The sequence below is a fragment of the Abramis brama genome (assembly GCF_963993115.1).
Source record: "Abramis brama genome assembly, chromosome: 14".
NCBI lineage: Eukaryota > Metazoa > Chordata > Actinopteri > Cypriniformes > Leuciscidae > Abramis > Abramis brama.
Genome location: NC_139976.1, coordinates 410,001 through 427,500, shown reverse-complemented (window position 1 = coordinate 427,500; position 17,500 = coordinate 410,001). Strand labels below are relative to the sequence as shown.

At 44.3% G+C, this 17,500-nt stretch overlaps 2 protein-coding genes across 5 annotated transcripts in view; one reads left to right on the top strand and one right to left on the bottom strand.

Annotated features, from left to right (window-relative positions):
* The first annotated feature begins 2,488 nt into the window (after positions 1-2,488).
* Positions 2,489-17,500, top strand: part of fam53b (family with sequence similarity 53 member B) — an 18,271-nt gene continuing 3,259 nt past the window's right edge. Inside the window, exons 1-3 of one of the 4 annotated variants that reach the window (XM_084134646.1) lie at positions 2,489-2,562; positions 13,846-14,030; positions 15,507-15,555. In XM_084134646.1, coding sequence (XP_083990772.1) covers positions 13,944-14,030; positions 15,507-15,555 — 136 coding nt within the window. In that variant the 5' untranslated portion in view covers positions 2,489-2,562; positions 13,846-13,943. Of the gene's footprint in view, positions 2,563-2,595; positions 2,790-4,345; positions 4,473-13,845; positions 14,031-15,506; positions 15,556-17,500 lie in introns of those variants that run through there. The other 3 variants (XM_084134643.1, XM_084134644.1, XM_084134645.1) reach the window with 3 other exon arrangements.
* Positions 4,445-5,956, bottom strand: LOC311096268 (uncharacterized protein; the record flags this gene model as incomplete). The annotated part of the gene is made up of 1 exon (XM_084135334.1): positions 4,445-5,956. A coding segment is annotated over one exon (1,512 nt), but the record flags the coding sequence as incomplete, so codon positions are not given.

Genomic DNA, 17,500 nt, shown 5'->3' with positions numbered 1-17,500 from the left:
AGACACACACACACACACTCCGCTGACATCACACACACTCCGCTGACATCAGACACACACACACACACTCCGCTGACATCACACACACTCCGCTGACATCAGACACACACACACACACTCCGCTGACATCAGACACACACACACTCCGCTGACATCAGACACACACACACACACACTCCGCTGACATCAGACACACACACACTCCGCTGACATCACACACACGCCGCTGACATCAGACACACACACACACTCCGCTGACATCAGACACACACACACACTCCGCTGACATCAGACACACACACACACACTCCGCTGACATCAGACACACACACACACACACACCGCTGACATCAGACACACACACACACACCGCTGACATCAGACACACACACACACACCGCTGACATCAGACACACACACACACACACCGCTGACATCAGACACACACACACACCGCTGACATCAGACACACACACACACCGCTGACATCAGACACACACACACACTCCGCTGACATCACACACACTCCGCTGACATCAGACACACACACACACACTCCGCTGACATCACACACACTCCGCTGACATCAGACACACACACACACACTCCGCTGACATCACACACACTCCGCTGACATCAGACACACACACACTCCGCTGACATCAGACACACACACACTCCGCTGACATCAGACACACACACACACACCGCTGACATCAGACACACACACACACACACCGCTGACATCAGACACACACACACACCGCTGACATCAGACACACACACACACCGCTGACATCAGACACACACACACACCGCTGACATCAGACACACACACACACTCCGCTGACATCACACACACTCCGCTGACATCAGACACACACACACACACTCCGCTGACATCACACACACTCCGCTGACATCAGACACACACACACACACTCCGCTGACATCACACACACTCCGCTGACATCAGACACACACACACACACTCCGCTGACATCACACACACTCCGCTGACATCAGACACACACACACTCCGCTGACATCAGACACACACACACTCCGCTGACATCAGACACACACACACACCGCTGATATCAGACACACACACACACACTCCGCTGACATCAGACACACACACACACACACTCCGCTGACATCAGACACACACACACACCTCTGATATCAGACACACACACACACCGCTGACATCAGACACACACACTCCACTGACATCAGACACACACACACACCGCTGACATCAGACACACACACACACACCGCTGACATCAGACACACACACACACACCGCTGACATCAGACACACACACACACACCGCTGACATCAGACACACACACACACACCGCTGACATCAGACACACACACACACACCGCTGACATCAGACACACACACACACCGCTGACATCAGACACACACACACACACCGCTGACATCAGACACACACACACACACACCGCTGACATCAGACACACACACACACACACCGCTGACATCAGACACACACACACACCGCTGACATCAGACACACACACTCCACTGACATCAGACACACACTGCATGATCTCATCTTCATCAGATATGATGTTCAGTGCTGTATGATGAAGCGCAGCAGTTCTCATGTGTTCCTGTAGATGGTGTGTGTGTGTGTGTGTGTGTGTGTGTGTAGTAATCAGTAATGTTTTTATCTAAGGCATGTTTATAAAAGCTAATTGAACTGAGGTCTAATCCTGGCTTAATCTAAACCCTGTCTGAAACCAGGCCTTCGTTCTTGATTGAAGAATTGATCAAGTGTAGTTTCCACTGTTAGTGAACGTGTGCATTCTGGGGATGTTTGTGTCACTCATGTGGACTGTGACGCTATTTTCTTCTGGAAACAAACTGTTGCATTATTTTGCAATAATAATCCCTGTTATCTCTGTAAAGCTGCTCTGAAACACTCTGTATTGTAAAAAGCGCTGTATAAATAAATGTGACTTGACTTGAGACAGGCCTGGATCTTCATCACTGGCTCTCAACGATGATGGTGGAAACTTTATCAGTCAGGAAAACTATTAAGACAACAGAGTCCCGTGTACAGCTGTGATAAACCGGGATCAGGACTGGAAAAATCCTATTATAACCCATGAGTGTCAGAATCCAATAGTCTCACTGCAGGACCAATGAAAATGACAAAATGTGATTAAAAAGACTTTCACCAAGATCTACACTTTCCCTTATGCATCCATTTACAATTATCAAGTAAAATCTCATGTCTGTTGACATTTTAACTACCCATTTATCAAAGTATCATGCTGGTATAGACTACTTTTTATTATTAGAAAGATGTAGTGTGAACTCGTTCATAAAACAGATTGATTGAACAGGGTGAGGCAAACTTTCCGTGTTGTGTGTGTGTGTGTGTGTGTGTGAATTAGTTGTTGTAATGCGTAGTAATATTGTGTGACGGCTTGGGCGAGTCCATTCAGACGCGGGGGTGCAGCCTCTTCGGTTCAATATTAAATAGTAATCATATCCGCGTCTGCCTTCGTCAGATATCGTAAGTGATGTTTCTGTTTATATTAATACAGTTCTCGCTTGGTTGAAGGTGTTTAGAAGTGTGTTTGTGTGTGTTTTGTGCTGGGCTGCGGTTCCGTGTTCCCCCGCGGCTCTCCGTGCGTGTGCGGCCGCGGGATGAAGATGATCTGAAGGACCGTATTTACCGATCCGGCCCGCCGCTCGCTGTCCCGTGAGTATTTACCGATCCGACCCGCCGCTCGCTGTCCCGTGAGTATTTACCGTGAAATAATGGACTAATCTGCAGTGTGTTTCCCGATGTTTCGCGGGCTCGTGAGTGCGTGAGTTTCCCGCGACGCTCGCGGACGTCAGTAGCTTTTGTTCCCCGAGCGCTGGGAAACACCGAACTAAAGTCAGTCAGTTTCTCTCAACGATCATAATTACAGAAATAAACTTTTCAAAACTCAAAACTTACGATCAAAGTTAAAGCTTAACCCTGTTCGGCTCGAACCGAGAACTGAAAACTCCAATACACTTCAGAAACCTGCTGAAAAACTATTATTTTCAGTATTTTAAGAGTATTCATTAGTTTAGAGTATTCTGTGTAGTTGTAGAATGAAGTGTATTTTGATTTTGTATTATTTCCAGAGTATTCAGTATTTATGTGTTCTATATAATTGAAGAATTAAATGTATTTTGAAAGTGTAGTATTTTATAGAATTCAGTATTTTAGTGTATTCAGTATTTATAGAGTATTCAGTAGTTTAGAGTAACGTTAGCCTATTCTATATAATTGAAGAATATAATTGTATTTTGCTATTGTGGTATTTTTAGAGTATTCACTAATTGAGTATTCTATGTAATTGAAGTATTAAGTATATTTTGATATTGTAGTATTTTATAGTATGCAGTATTTTTAGAGTATTCAGTATGTTAGACTATTCTATGTAATTGAAGTATGAAGCGTACTTTGATAGTGTAGTGTTCTATGAAGTGTACTTTGATAGTGTAGTGTTCTATGAAGTGTACTTTGATAGTGTAGTGTTCTATGAAGTGTACTTTGATAGTTTAGTGTTCTATGAAGTGTACTTTGATAGTGTAGTGTTCTATGAAGCGTACTTTGATAGTTTAGTGTTCTATGAAGCGTACTTTGATAGTTTAGTGTTCTATGAAGCGTACTTTGATAGTGTAGTGTTCTATGAAGTGTACTTTGATAGTTTAGTGTTCTATGAAGCGTACTTTGATAGTGTAGTGTTCTATGAAGCGTACTTTGATAGTTTAGTGTTCTATGAAGCGTACTTTGATAGTGTAGTGTTCTATGAAGCGTACTTTGATAGTGTAGTGTTCTATGAAGCGTACTTTGATAGTGTAGTGTTCTATGAAGCGTACTTTGATAGTTTAGTGTTCTATGAAGCGTACTTTGATAGTTTAGTGTTCTATGAAGCGTACTTTGATAGTTTAGTGTTCTATGAAGCGTACTTTGATAGTTTAGTGTTCTATGAAGCGTACTTTGATAGTGTAGTGTTCTATGAAGTGTACTTTGATAGTTTAGTGTTCTATGAAGCGTACTTTGATAGTGTAGTGTTCTATGAAGTGTACTTTGATAGTTTAGTGTTCTATGAAGTGTACTTTGATAGTGTAGTGTTCTCATCAGTATTATTAGCTGTAACTCGAGTGTGATGAAGATGAAGAGTGTGATCAGAGCAGGAGCGGCTGGAGTCTCCGCCTGTACGAGAGCAGATTGTGTTTATCAGGTTATCTGCACTAAACCAGCGTTAATTCTGACATGCAAACGAGGGGTTTTTCACTTCTCGCTGAGTTCGCTCGTGTGAGTTTCACAGGAGGGTTTCGGTTACTGTAACTCAAGCACGATCTGCCAGTTCTCCAGTCGCTGCCGGTCTGAGTGTGTGTGTGTGTTTCTCACCTCACGCCGTCATTTTCCGCTGAACTCGGGTGAGCAGTGTGTGTAGCGAGCAGTGTGTGTAGTGTGCAGTGTGTGTAGCGAGCAGTGTGTGTATAGTGAGCCAGTGTGTGCAGTGTGTGTAGCGAGCAGTGTGTGTAGTGTGTGTAGCGAGCAGTGTGTGCAGTGTGTGTAGTGTGTGTAGCGAGCAGTGTGTGCAGTGTGTGTAGCGAGCAGTGTGTGTAGTGTGCAGTGTGTGTATAGTGAGCCAGTGTGTGCAGTGTGTGTAGCGAGCAGTGTGTGTAGCGAGCAGTGTGTGTAGCGAGCAGTGTGTGTAGTGAGCCAGTGTGTGTAGTGAGCAGTGTGTGTAGTGAGCCAGTGTGTGCAGTGTGTGTAGTGAGCAGTGTGTGTAGTGTGCAGTGAGCAGTGTGTGTAGTGAGCCAGTGTGTGCAGTGTGTGTGTAGTGTGCAGTGTGTGTGTAGTGAGCAGTGTGTGTAGTGAGCAGTGTGTGTAGTGAGCAGTGTGTGTAGTGAGCAGTGTGTGTAGTGAGCAGTGTGTGTAGTGTGCAGTGTGTGTGTGTAGTGTGCAGTGTGTGTGTGTCGTGAGCAGTGTGTGTAGTGTGTAGTGTGCAGTGTGTGTAGTGTGCAGTGTGTGTAGTGTGTAGTGAGCAGTGTAGTGTGCGGTGTGTGTAGTGTGCGGTGTGTGTAGTGTGCAGTGTGTGTAGTGTGCAGTGTGTGTAGCGAGCAGTGTGTGTAGCGAGCAGTGTGTGTAGCGAGCAGTGTGTGTAGTGAGCAGTGTGTGTAGTGAGCCAGTGTGTGCAGTGTGTGTAGTGAGCAGTGTGTGTAGTGTGCAGTGAGCAGTGTGTGTAGTGAGCCAGTGTGTGCAGTGTGTGTGTAGTGTGCAGTGTGTGTGTAGTGAGCAGTGTGTGTAGTGAGCAGTGTGTGTAGTGAGCAGTGTGTGTAGTGAGCAGTGTGTGTAGTGAGCAGTGTGTGTAGTGTGCAGTGTGTGTGTGTAGTGTGCAGTGTGTGTGTGTCGTGAGCAGTGTGTGTAGTGTGTAGTGTGCAGTGTGTGTAGTGTGTAGTGAGCAGTGTAGTGTGCGGTGTGTGTAGTGTGCGGTGTGTGTAGTGTGCGGTGTGTGTAGTGTGCAGTGTGTGTAGTGTGCAGTGTGTGTAGTGAGCAGTGTGTGTAGTGAGCAGTGTGTGTAGTGTGCAGTGTGTGTAGTGAGCAGTGTGTGTAGTGTGCAGTGTGTGTAGTGTGCAGTGTGTGTAGTGTGCAGTGTGTGTAGTGTGTAGTGAGCAGTGTAGTGTGCGGTGTGTGTAGTGTGCGGTGTGTGTAGTGTGCAGTGTGTGTAGTGTGCAGTGTGTGTAGTGTGCAGTGTGTGTAGTGTGCAGTGTGTGTAGTGTGCAGTGTGTGTAGTGTGCAGTGTGTGTAGTGAGCAGTGTGTGTAGTGTGCAGTGTGTGTAGTGTGCAGTGTGTGTAGTGTGCAGTGTGTGTAGTGAGCAGTGTGTGTAGTGAGCAGTGTGTGTAGTGAGCAGTGTGTGTAGTAGGGATGGGACGATTACCGGTTTCAGTATAAACCACGATAAAATGCACTGACGGTTAGTAATATCGTTTAAAATTTAATTATCATTAAAACCGTGTTTGATTATCGCGATTTTAGATCCTGTTCAGCCAGCAACAGTCTGATGCAGGCGCAGCGCGCAATGTTGTTGTTTTTTATTCAAGAGGGAATTGCGGAAGGCAGTGACCGTGCTCGGGAGATTTTTCAGCCTTTTAAAGGAACCAATTCTGAGGTGTGGTCATATTTTGGCTTTAACAAAAGTCCTGAGGGAAACTTAATCGAGGATGGTCACCCTGTCAGCAGAACATGCACAAGAAAAAGTTGCTGCAATAGGGATCTGCCGAGTCGTCTTGTGTGACCATTACCCACTGTTGTATAGCGAACGCAAGGCAAGTTAACTTTGACCTCAATACCAAAACTACGTCTGGGAAATAACTTGGCATAAAATGGTGTTTTTAAGTAGAACTATTTTATATAAATCACTTGAAACAAACGTGAAGCTTCCGAAGAAAAGTTCGCAGCAAGTGGCTTTGAGCCAAAGACGAACGAACAAGTTCAAACAAGACTATTAAGAGTGACATTTAAGGGATAATAATTTATATTCATTATACAATTATTACACCGATTTTTTTTTTTTACTAAAATAATTACGGGGACATTGAATTTAGATTAATGTTTTTACCTGTTTATAAATCCATTATGTACAGCGTACAAAACAATCGTTCAGACAAGATGATCACAACAATATTATCAAACTCTGTAAACAATAAATCAACTCTGATTTAAAGTCCCCATGAAATCAAAATTGACCATATTTACTTTGTTTTCCTAAATTGATCGTTTTGTGGTGAACAATTCATCCATGCAAGTCAATCCACACAAAAAAATTTTTTGGCTTCGTAATCTTTAATCAAAATCTGAAAATGCCCCTCCCTTCTGCGTTGGAGGACCTTCCCTGATGACGTAGGTTTGAGGACTTGGGTTGGGAAACGCTTAACCACTCCCCAAACCGTTAGTCTGCTATGAGCGAGAGATGGAGAGGAGGAGCGCTAGAGTAAAACCCTCTGTTCAATATTCCTTTTCACTGGGAAACACGTCACAACACTGGAGAAAAGTCGTTTGCAACTTCCGGTTCACGGGGACTTTAATTTTCAATACAATTAAAAACGGAGACACAAGACGGCAAGTTGTATTTGAATGAAACGAGAGAGCGCGTCCATTGTGATCATGGTGTAACGTCTGTCAGTGTGAAGTCTGCCCAGATGAAGAATATACAAGACCGTGCAAATGAACTGGTAGTTCCACGAGACTTTTATAGATGTTTTCTCTCAGTTAAGCACACTCTTCACATAAGTTACATGTCGAAGAACGAATGTTAAAAGGGAAAAGAAAACACTCTAAAACACGCTATAAATCAAAGTGGAAGTAAACACATTATAATAAAACAACGGTCAGCAGTAGAGGTCATCTTCCTCTTTGCGCGAGCAATCTCACTCTCACTGTGTGTGCGCGCTCACATAAAAACAGCATGCATACAATAACGTACGCCATAGAAGAAGTTATCTTAAAGGCACATCAACATTCATGTCATGAACACTACTTAACACTAGGTGGCCGTTACAATGGATGTGCGCGGTGTTATAATGCGTTGCTATTGACGACCGTCATTATAAGGAAGGAAATGCCACAGATAATCTTGCTTTAAAAAATGTATAGAGCTGCTTGTTTTATTTGTTGTTTGTTGATTTTCAAATATAAAACTTGTTGAAATGTCTTCAGTGTGATCATCAACTCTTTTTGAACACTTTCATCTCGTTTTAACAAAACCGTGATAATACTGATAATCGCGATAATTTTGGTCACTATAATCGTGATATTAAATTTTCATACCGTCCCATCCCTAGTGTGTAGTGAGCAGTGTGTGTGTAGTGAGCAGTGTGTGTAGTGAGCAGTGTGTGTAGTGAGCAGTGTGTGTAGTGAGCAGTGTGTGTAGTGAGCAGTGTGTGTAGTGAGCAGTGTGTGTAGTGTGTGTAGTGAGCAGTGTGTGTAGTGAGCAGTGTGTGTAGTGAGCAGTGTGTGTAGTGAGCAGTGTGTGTAGTGTGTGTAGTGAGCAGTGTGTGTAGTGAGCAGTGTGTGTAGTGTGCAGTGTGTGTAGTGAGCAGTGTGTGTAGTGAGCAGTGTGTGTAGTGAGCAGTGTGTGTGTGTAGTGAGCAGTGTGTGTAGTGAGCAGTGTGTGTAGTGAGCAGTGTGTGTGTGTAGTGAGCAGTGTGTGTAGTGAGCAGTGTGTGTAGTGAGCAGTGTGTAGTGAGCAGTGTGTGTAGCGAGCAGTGTGTGTAGCGAGCAGTGTGTGTAGTGAGCAGTGTGTAGTGAGCAGTGTGTGTAGTGAGCAGTGTGTAGTGAGCAGTGTGTGTAGCGAGCAGTGTGTAGCGAGCAGTGTGTAGTGAGCAGTGTGTGTAGTGAGCAGTGTGTGTAGTGAGCAGTGTGTGTAGTGAGCAGTGTGTGTAGCGTGCAGTGTGTGTAGTGTGCAGTGTGTGTAGTGAGTAGTGAGTCGTTGGGTGTTTCTGCTTGATATGTCATTGTTCGATATCATCAGAAAGAACAGGTTTTACTCCTCTGACATAAAAGAGGCTGATTTGATCTTTACATAATTGTTTGTTTGGACATTGAGTGTTTAAAGCCCCTGACACGTGTGTGAGTGTGTGTGAGTGTGTGTGTGTGTGTGTGTGTGTGTGTGTGTGTGTGTGTGAGTGTGTGTGAGTGAGTGTGTGTGAGTGTGTGTGAGTGAGTGTGTGTGTGAGTGTGTGAGTTTGTGTGAGTGTGAGTGAGTGTGTGTGTGTGTGTGTGTGTGTGTGTGTGTGTGTGTGAGTGAGTGAGTGTGTGCGAGTGTGTGTGCGAGTGTGAGTGTGTGTGTGTGTGTGAGTGTGAGTGTGTGTGCGAGTGTGTGTGCGAGTGTGAGTGTGTGTGTGTGTTATCAGTGCTGCTGCTTCAGATGCTGGTCGTTGTCTTGAGTGTGATCAGCTGACAGGCCTTTGGACTCTTCTTGCGCTGCGTGTGTGTTTTGATAACTAGGTCACGTAACGCATGCGGCCGTAGACGCGCACCACAGTGGAAGTTCCCATGATGAGTCACAAGACACTCTTTATGAGCCGCTGGTTTCCAGTTATTGCCAGTTCCATATTCTCTGCATGTTGACATCAGGCCGAGAGCGGAAGCGCTTCATGAGATCATGAATCACGGAGACGGACCGGGAGATCTGGGAACGGCCACTGATGAGCTTTATCCTAGTGAACCGTCTCAGTTTTACATGTTCATTACTCATTACTCATAGACAGAGGCTGTCGAGCTCATGCTTTCTGCGTGAAACTGAAATTTAAGATGTCACCTGATTTAAACTTAAATCATCCCCTTTATTGCAGCACTCAAATATTCACAATGCATTATGGGACATTGAATATAAGCCAAGCTCACGTTTTTTACTCATGCATTTGTTGAAATGTGCGCCATGAGATCGGAGTGAAAAACAACCTAAAATTCAATTCAGAAAAAGCATCATATGGACTGTTGTTTTCATACTTTCATGCAACGGAAAAGAGCGTCGGGAACATTCTTCTAAACGTCTCTTTTCGTGTATGAAACCACATGATGCGAGTAAATAATGGAACAATCTTTTTTCCTCACAATTCTGACTTCATAACTCAATTCTGACTTTATAATTCACTCAATTCTGACTTTAAAACACACAATTGTTACTTTATAACTCACAATTCTGACTTTATCACGCAATTGTGAGATAAAAAACTCATAATTACTTTTTTTATGTTTTATTCTGTGACGGAAACAAACTTCCATAGTTTGTTTCATTACAAGCCATCATTAAAAAAAATAATAATAATCCTTTAAAATTGAAAAAAAAGAGTGTCGGGAACATTCTTCTAAACGTCTCTTTTCGTGTATGAAACCACATGATGCGAGTAAATAATGGAGCAGTCAGCCAACCATTTAAAGCAGTGTTGTACTGATGATTTGATAACGGTGTGTGTCGTTAGCTCATGTTTCTCAGCGCCAGTGTTCAGATAAGCGTGTGTGTGTGTGATCAGCGTGTGTGTTTGTGGAGAGCAGAGCACATGAATGCTTCTTTGTGTGTTTCAGCGTCTCTCTCTGCTAGTTATTGCCTGGTAACACTTTAACCAGAGCTCTGCTAAACAGCGCTAGCACTGGGACGAACTCCCGCAGGCCTGTGTGTTACAGCTTCACGTCTGCGAGCGGGACTGCGGATGAAGTGAGGTTTTCTCCAATGAAAAGAAACCGGTCTCTCTTTTGTGTTTATGTTAAGCGGTCGGGCAGCTGCGTCTCGTGAAAGCGTTCGCTCCTTTACGCCGCTATTGTGTAAGCTAACCGGCTCGGTTTGGCAGTGTTAGCGTGTGCGAGTCTCTGGCGGATGAGCTGTGGTGTTCCACGGACTATAAACTCTTGGCTCGCACTGTTTGGCTTCATTTCTACATGTGTTTCACAATTGGATCTGTGATGTTTCTGTTGCCACAGAGTTGGCTGGCCTTGTGAACGCGCCCAGTTGAGTTTGGTTTGGCCCGAACGCGAGGTGGCGTCGGCTAGCAAAGCTCATATGACTAATTGATTCACTGCAACTTCCAGAAGCCCTGAAGCCCTTGCCGGGCAGGCGCTGATGGAGTCGCTGCGGTTTTACTCTATTCTGGAGGAGTTTTCCATTCACGCTTTTGGTTTTGAGAAGATTTATGTCCAGAATGAGCTGGCGTCCGCTAGGCTTGCTACGATACTCGGTGTTGACGGTGTTACCGCTGTTCAGAAGCAACACCGGTTACATCACTTGCGCACCGGCACCGCCCACACCGTTGATTTGATTATTTTCTTTTTTTTCTTTTTTTTCTTGGTAAGACAATCTACAAAATTTAGTTCAGTTAGAGAACAGACACTACGATTAAAAACTGAACGTGATAAACCGTGAGCCGAACGAGAGCCGCGGCTCAGATCAGCAGCAGGAGTCGGATCTGACTGACACGATGATGGAGGAACGTTTGGTGTCAAAGCGAAATGTAAAATCGCCTATTTAAGTGAATTTTTCATTGTACTGGTTTGTTGTTGTGTTTTTCATGAAGAATGATATGCTAATGAACTCACCATTCAAGCAATCCGACCCGAATTGGCGCTAATTTAAAAGCGAAACTAAAATGCGCACGGGCATTAATAACGGTGCGTGTCCGCGGTGCGTGACACACACTGAAAACGCTCGCTCTGCTCCGCACCGTTATAAAAGCCCGTGCTGACGTGCGCATTTTAGTTTCGCTTTCAAATTAGCGATTTAAAAGCCCCCGCCGGTGATACCGGTATTACCGATATACTTTATATCTCGTAATTGTGACTTTATAACTCGTAATTGTGACTTTATAACTCGTAATTGTGACTTTATAACTCGTAATTCTGACTTTATAACTCGTAATTCTGACTTTATAACTCGTAATTCTGACTTTATAACTCGTAATTGTGACTTTATAACTCGTAATTGTGACTTTATAACTCGTAATTCTGACTTTATAACTCATAATTGTGACTTTATAACTCGTAATTCTGACTTTATAACTCATAATTGTGACTTTATAACTCGTAATTCTGACTTTATAACTCGTAATTGTGACTTTATAACACGCAATTGTGACTTTATAACTCGTAATTGTGACTTTATAACACGCAATTGTGACTTTATAACTCGTAATTGTGACTTTATAACTCGTAATTGTGACTTTATAACACGCAATTGTGACTTTATAACTCGTAATTGTGACTTTATAACACGCAATTGTGACTTTATAACTCGTAATTGTGACTTTATAACTCGTAATTGTGACTTTATAACTCGTAATTGTGACTTTATAACACGCAATTGTGACTTTATAACTCGTAATTCTGACTTTATAACTCGTAATTGTGACTTTATAACTCGTAATTCTGACTTTATATCACGCACTTCTGAGATAAAAAGTCGCAATTACCTTTTTTATGTTTTATTCTGTGGCGTAAACAAGCTTCCATAGTTTGTACTTCATTACAGGCTATCATATATAAATAAAAATCCTTTCAAATGGGATAAATTCATTTACGTGTGTCCCAAACCCCAGAGACGGATGCCGGGAACGATGAGTCCAGCTGTGTGAACGAGCGTCTCTGGGGTTGGACGTGAGCGTGAGTGAGCGATGATGAAGTTCCTGTAATCTGTTGTTTGCGCCCGAGGGAAATGTGATTGGCCTGAAGCGGCTCTTAATGTCGAGTCTCGTACCCGAGACGCTGAAGCCAGTCTCGCCCTTCAGATAGAGGCTTATCGAGTCCCATGAGTCCCGGGAGATATCAGACACACTCGACGTGTGTGTGTGTGTGTCGCCACACGCCACATTAAACATGTCACGCACATGTGTGTCCTGTTTACTCGCTCCCTCTGGCCTGACGACGCCAGACGCGACGATAAAGGGCGATTAGATCTGCAGTCTGTAACATGTTCCTAAATATTTCCTAAATTCTGTGTTGTTTATTTTTCTGGATTGCATTTTAATGGTATTAATCATCAAAGAGCATGTCTAGTCAAATGAATATATAAATCATAAAGCATTAACAAGTTAACAATAAATACCAATAAAAATTTTACCAAAATAAATAATATTTACCAATAAATACCACATTTTTTTTAAACCATTTTTACCAAATACCAACAAAAAAACAATACATTTTTTGTTTCTCACTTAAATTTCATCTATTTCTCACAATTTCATCAAATTATCTATTTTCATTGTTATTGCGTATGTAATAAAATGACCTGTGACAGGTTCAGCAGTGATGCGTGTCATAGACCGGCTATATAGTTAAACGCTAGGCCTATATCTCTCAGATCAGCTAGTTTTAGAGTTCACCTTTGGTCATCATGAGGCCTCATTTCACATCATGTTTCAAGCACAAGAGATGCTGCTGTTATTTAGATGCATATCAGAATTTCGCTAAAATACACCAGATTGACTGTAGAATTGAACTCATATCAAGTTCAAGTTAAATTGTATTTCTATAGCACATTTCCAGCAGCCACTGGGCTGACCAAGTGCTTCACAGAACAACCAGATCAACAGAAGATATAACGAGCCTAACGACACAGCTCAGCGTAACCATGAATCTGCTCAGAGTTACTGGAGGAGCCGTGTGTTCTGATCACCGTGAGGCCACACAGATCACCCGAACCCTTCCAGCAGATCACATGACCTCGAGTCCACAGCACGAGCTCCTCCTCATCATCGCCGGGTTCGGCTTGTGTTCCGCCCTTCATCACGGCGACTGCTGTCAGATCTGACTTTCACTTTCTTGCTCAAAGATAAACTTTACGCTTTACCAATAGAGTGTTTCACAGCAGCTTTACAGTGATAACAGGAGATTACAGGAGATTACAGAGAGTGTTCAGGCTTTACAGCAGCTCGAGAATAAAGTTATTGTCCAGATAAAGTTAGTTTTGATTGATGCACTTCCATTGTAAAGATCATTAGTTATTAACTCACAGAAAACAGAAACTTTAATGTGTTCTGGACGTTCATTCACTCACTCACACAACAGTGTTTGGAGCTCGAGAACACAAACCCTGAAACAGGATCCAAGGTGCAAGCGTTGAATAATTATAATAATAAATAAATAAAAAGTTATCATCTTAAACTTCAAAAACGTGAGCCTGTGAAAACGCTGACGGCTCGGTGTGTGTGTGTTTGGATGTATGTGTGCGCAGTGTGTCTTCAAACATCATCAGTGTAATGTCCCTGAAGAGGATTTCACTAGCTTGACGAGTCTCTCTCCTGTTCTCTCTCCAGGGTCAAGAGGTCGTCTGGAGGTCGCCGGGGTCAGCGCTGCACTTCTGAAGAATGAGCTTCACTCGAACTCGCCTGCACTGGAATGGACTGTGGCAAAGATGTGTGTTGCCATGGTGATTATTCACACTAAAACACTGGAAAAGAAGGCCGTGGATGATGTAACACCCGGAGAGACTGTGCCGCCGGTAAGAGACGCTCCTCTGGGTCTAAAGGCCTCATGCATAATTTACCCTGAGTGATGATGATCGCTGTGGCGTGAGGAGTATAGCGGCGCTCCGAGCTCCGGCTTCAGAGGGTCAGAGTTCAGTCGTGGGTCATTAATTTAGTTCATTTATATATATATAGAGAGCCGCTCTGGAGAAAACAGTGATGTCATCGTCCAGCTCAGCTCAGCTCATATAATGGTGTCGGTGCAGGAGATCAATAATAATAATATTATTGTTTTACTAGAAGAACAAACTGGTGTGACGTCATTTAGAACAAAATCAAGTTTGTTTCAGGAAAGTTTGTGTGTGACAAATCAAACAGAAAGTTTTAGCATTTACTCTACTGTTATTTACCCACAGCGGCGGCTAATGCTAATGCTAATGCATCACCAGTGCGTGAGAGACACTCGCTGTGGAGCGCTACTGGAGTTCAGTTTCACGGGCCGATCGGACCGATACTGGTCACCTGAGAGTCTGTGTGTGTGTGTGTGTGTGTGTGTGTGTGTGTGTTACACGAGTCCCAATGATTCCTGTCCTGCTCCTCCAACACTACACACACCTCGGCAATAGAATCGCCATTAGCTAGTACATTTTTTAGTTTACTCGCCAGACTGATATATATATAATAGTCAACATTTGAAGTGGATCTAAAAGACAAGAACGGGTATTGTTCAAAATTCATGTATAACTGATGAAAGGCTTTGATCCACTTCTAATGTTGACCACTGTATTTGCTGATATACCCTTTTATATATTCCACCAAATCAGCTTATCTTTGTAAAATGGCACAGCTGTTTAAATATCTGAACGTACACTCAGTCAATCACGCATTATATTATGATATTATGACAATCAAGCACTATTTAATGATAGAACTTTAGTAATTGGAACTAAAACTTGGTAACCAGCCAATGAGATTTAGCCGTTTGCGCATTAGCCCCGCCCACTCCCGGAGAAGGGATCCTCCCCAAGGCGTGTCTTCGGCTCGTTCCTAAAAGCCGAATCATTCCAAATGAACTCCGTTATTTTGACAGGAAAGTACAACACCGAATATGGTTTACATGTAGCCTGTTGATTCTGCCTGGTCTGTAAGACGCTCGCTCGCTCGCTCTCTCTGTGTGTGTGTGTGTGTGTGTGTGTGTGTGTGAGAAACCTAACCCTAACCTAGTTCGTCAAATACAGATACGCTGTGCATCCATTGAGCTGAACTGAAACAGATCACCTGACGGAGAGCGAAACTCTCAAAATATATCTATGCTAAACTTGTGCTTAGCCTCTAACACACACACACACACACACACATACACACACACACACAGTGGCGAGAAAAATCTGAGAATTTGTTAGCCAGTGGCTGACGTCAGACATTGTTTAGTCGCACAGAGTGAAGATTTACTGGCGTTGTAGAGTTTCCCTCTGATCTGTGTGTGTGTGTGTGTGTGTGTGTTTCCTCAGCATGAGCCGCCAGCCATGAGCCAGGCCGTCCTCTCCTGTGGAATCATGGGTAAGTGAAGTGGTGAAACACTCACTTCTTCATTTGTTTCTCATCAAACAACTTTCTGTTCCGCATTTGCCCGTTCGCTGCTGGATCTTTGCTCTTCACCTGCGAGCGAAACCTCTGCGTCCTCCGCATCTGCTCACGCCTGACTCCCACGAGGCCGCGTTCACGCGTGCACATCATACACCACGTATATCAGTTAGCATCGGTGTCGCGTGTGTGCGTCCGCTCGCCTTAAAGGGACAGCACTGCTTATTTCAGCTCTTTCTTCTGTTGGATTGTCTGTGCTTGTAATGTGTGTGTTATTGTCTGCAGACTCACTCCTCTACACAATCACCCCGATTGTTCTAGAATGATTCATTCTTTTCAAATAGAGGTATTCAAATCTTCCGGTGAAATTGATTTATATCGCAATATATATCGCAGAACACTAAATATGGAGCAGGCCCAGCTGGGTGTGTGTGTCCAGAACAACAGGAGAGCTGGAGTCATGGGGCTCTTCAGTCCACAGTCCAGACGCTGGTCAATAGGGCGTTGTTCGTCGGCACCGATCGCCTTGCCCACAGCAGTGCATGCTGGGTAGGCTGCTTTTGTTGAGCTGCGTGCCCACGGCCGAAGAATCTGCTTCTGCTGTCCCGAACATGAACACCTGCAGATCATGTACAGCTCACACTTATTTCTGTAGCGCTGTTCACCAACACCTCGTCTCGTCTAGCTGATGCGTTCCAGACAAAATCACAGTTAGATAAACATGTATTCATTTAAACGATGTGAAATACAGGACTCGACTTTAACGCTTGTCCGGGACAAGTGGATTTTTTGAAGGGGCGTGAAACAGCTAGCAGGACGACTAGCAGGACGACTAGCAGGACGACTAGCAGGACGACTAGCAGGACGACTAGCAGGACGACTAGCCTGATTAACCCGCCAGTAATCACCCTAACGAGAGAGTGGTTCTGCAGGTGTGTGCAGGTGTGTAGTGTGCAGGTGTGTAGTGTGCAGGTGTGTAGTGTGCAGGTGTGTAGTGTGCAGGTGTGTAGTGTGCAGGTGTGTAGTGTGTGGTGTGCAGGTGTGTAGTGTGTAGTGTGCAGGTGTGTAGTGTGCAGGTGTGTAGTGTGCAGGTGTGTAGTGTGCAGGTGTGTAGTGTGTAGTGTGCAGGTGTGTAGTGTGCAGGTGTGTAGTGTGCAGGTGTGTAGTGTGCAGGTGTGTAGTGTGTAGTGTGCAGGTGTGTAGTGTGTAGTGTGCAGGTGTGTAGTGTGCAGGTGTGTAGTGTGCAGGTGTGCAGGTGTGTAGTGTGCAGGTGTGTAGTGTGCAGGTGTGTAGTGTGCAGGTGTGTAGTGTGCAGGTGTGCAGGTGTGTAGTGTGCAGGTGTGTAGTGTGCAGGTGTGTAGTGTGCAGGTGTGTAGTGAGCAGTGTGTGTAGTGAGCAGTGTGTGTAGTGAGCAGTGTGTGTAGTGTGCAGGTGTGTAGTGTGCAGGTGTGCAGGTGTGTAGTGTGCAGGTGTGTAGGTGTGTAGTGTGCAGGTGTGTAGTGTGCAGGTGTGTAGTGTTAGCGCATAGCGACTGAGAGTGAATAATATAAGCACACAAAGAAACTCGGTTAACAAGCTAAAGCTGAAGGACTGTAGAGTGTGTTCACATGATCGGGTGTCGTCTCACGCCGCGCTCTTCACGCTCACACACTCTCAACACACAGATGTTCGGCGGCCTCCACCAATCAGACGGCTGTGTTCCTGTGCTGGTGCTGCTCAGGCACAGTGTGTGTGTGTGTGTGTGTGGAGCTCGACGCGTGTTCTTCTCTCTCACGCTCAGCAAAGCTCTCTGATTGGAGGATGAAGCCGTTACTTGATCAGATGTGGATCCTGTGCTGTGGTTTAGACACTCGTGTGATGTGTGACGCTCCTAAAGCTGCCGCCGTGTGTGTGTGTGTGTGTGTGTGTTGTGTTGCAGACT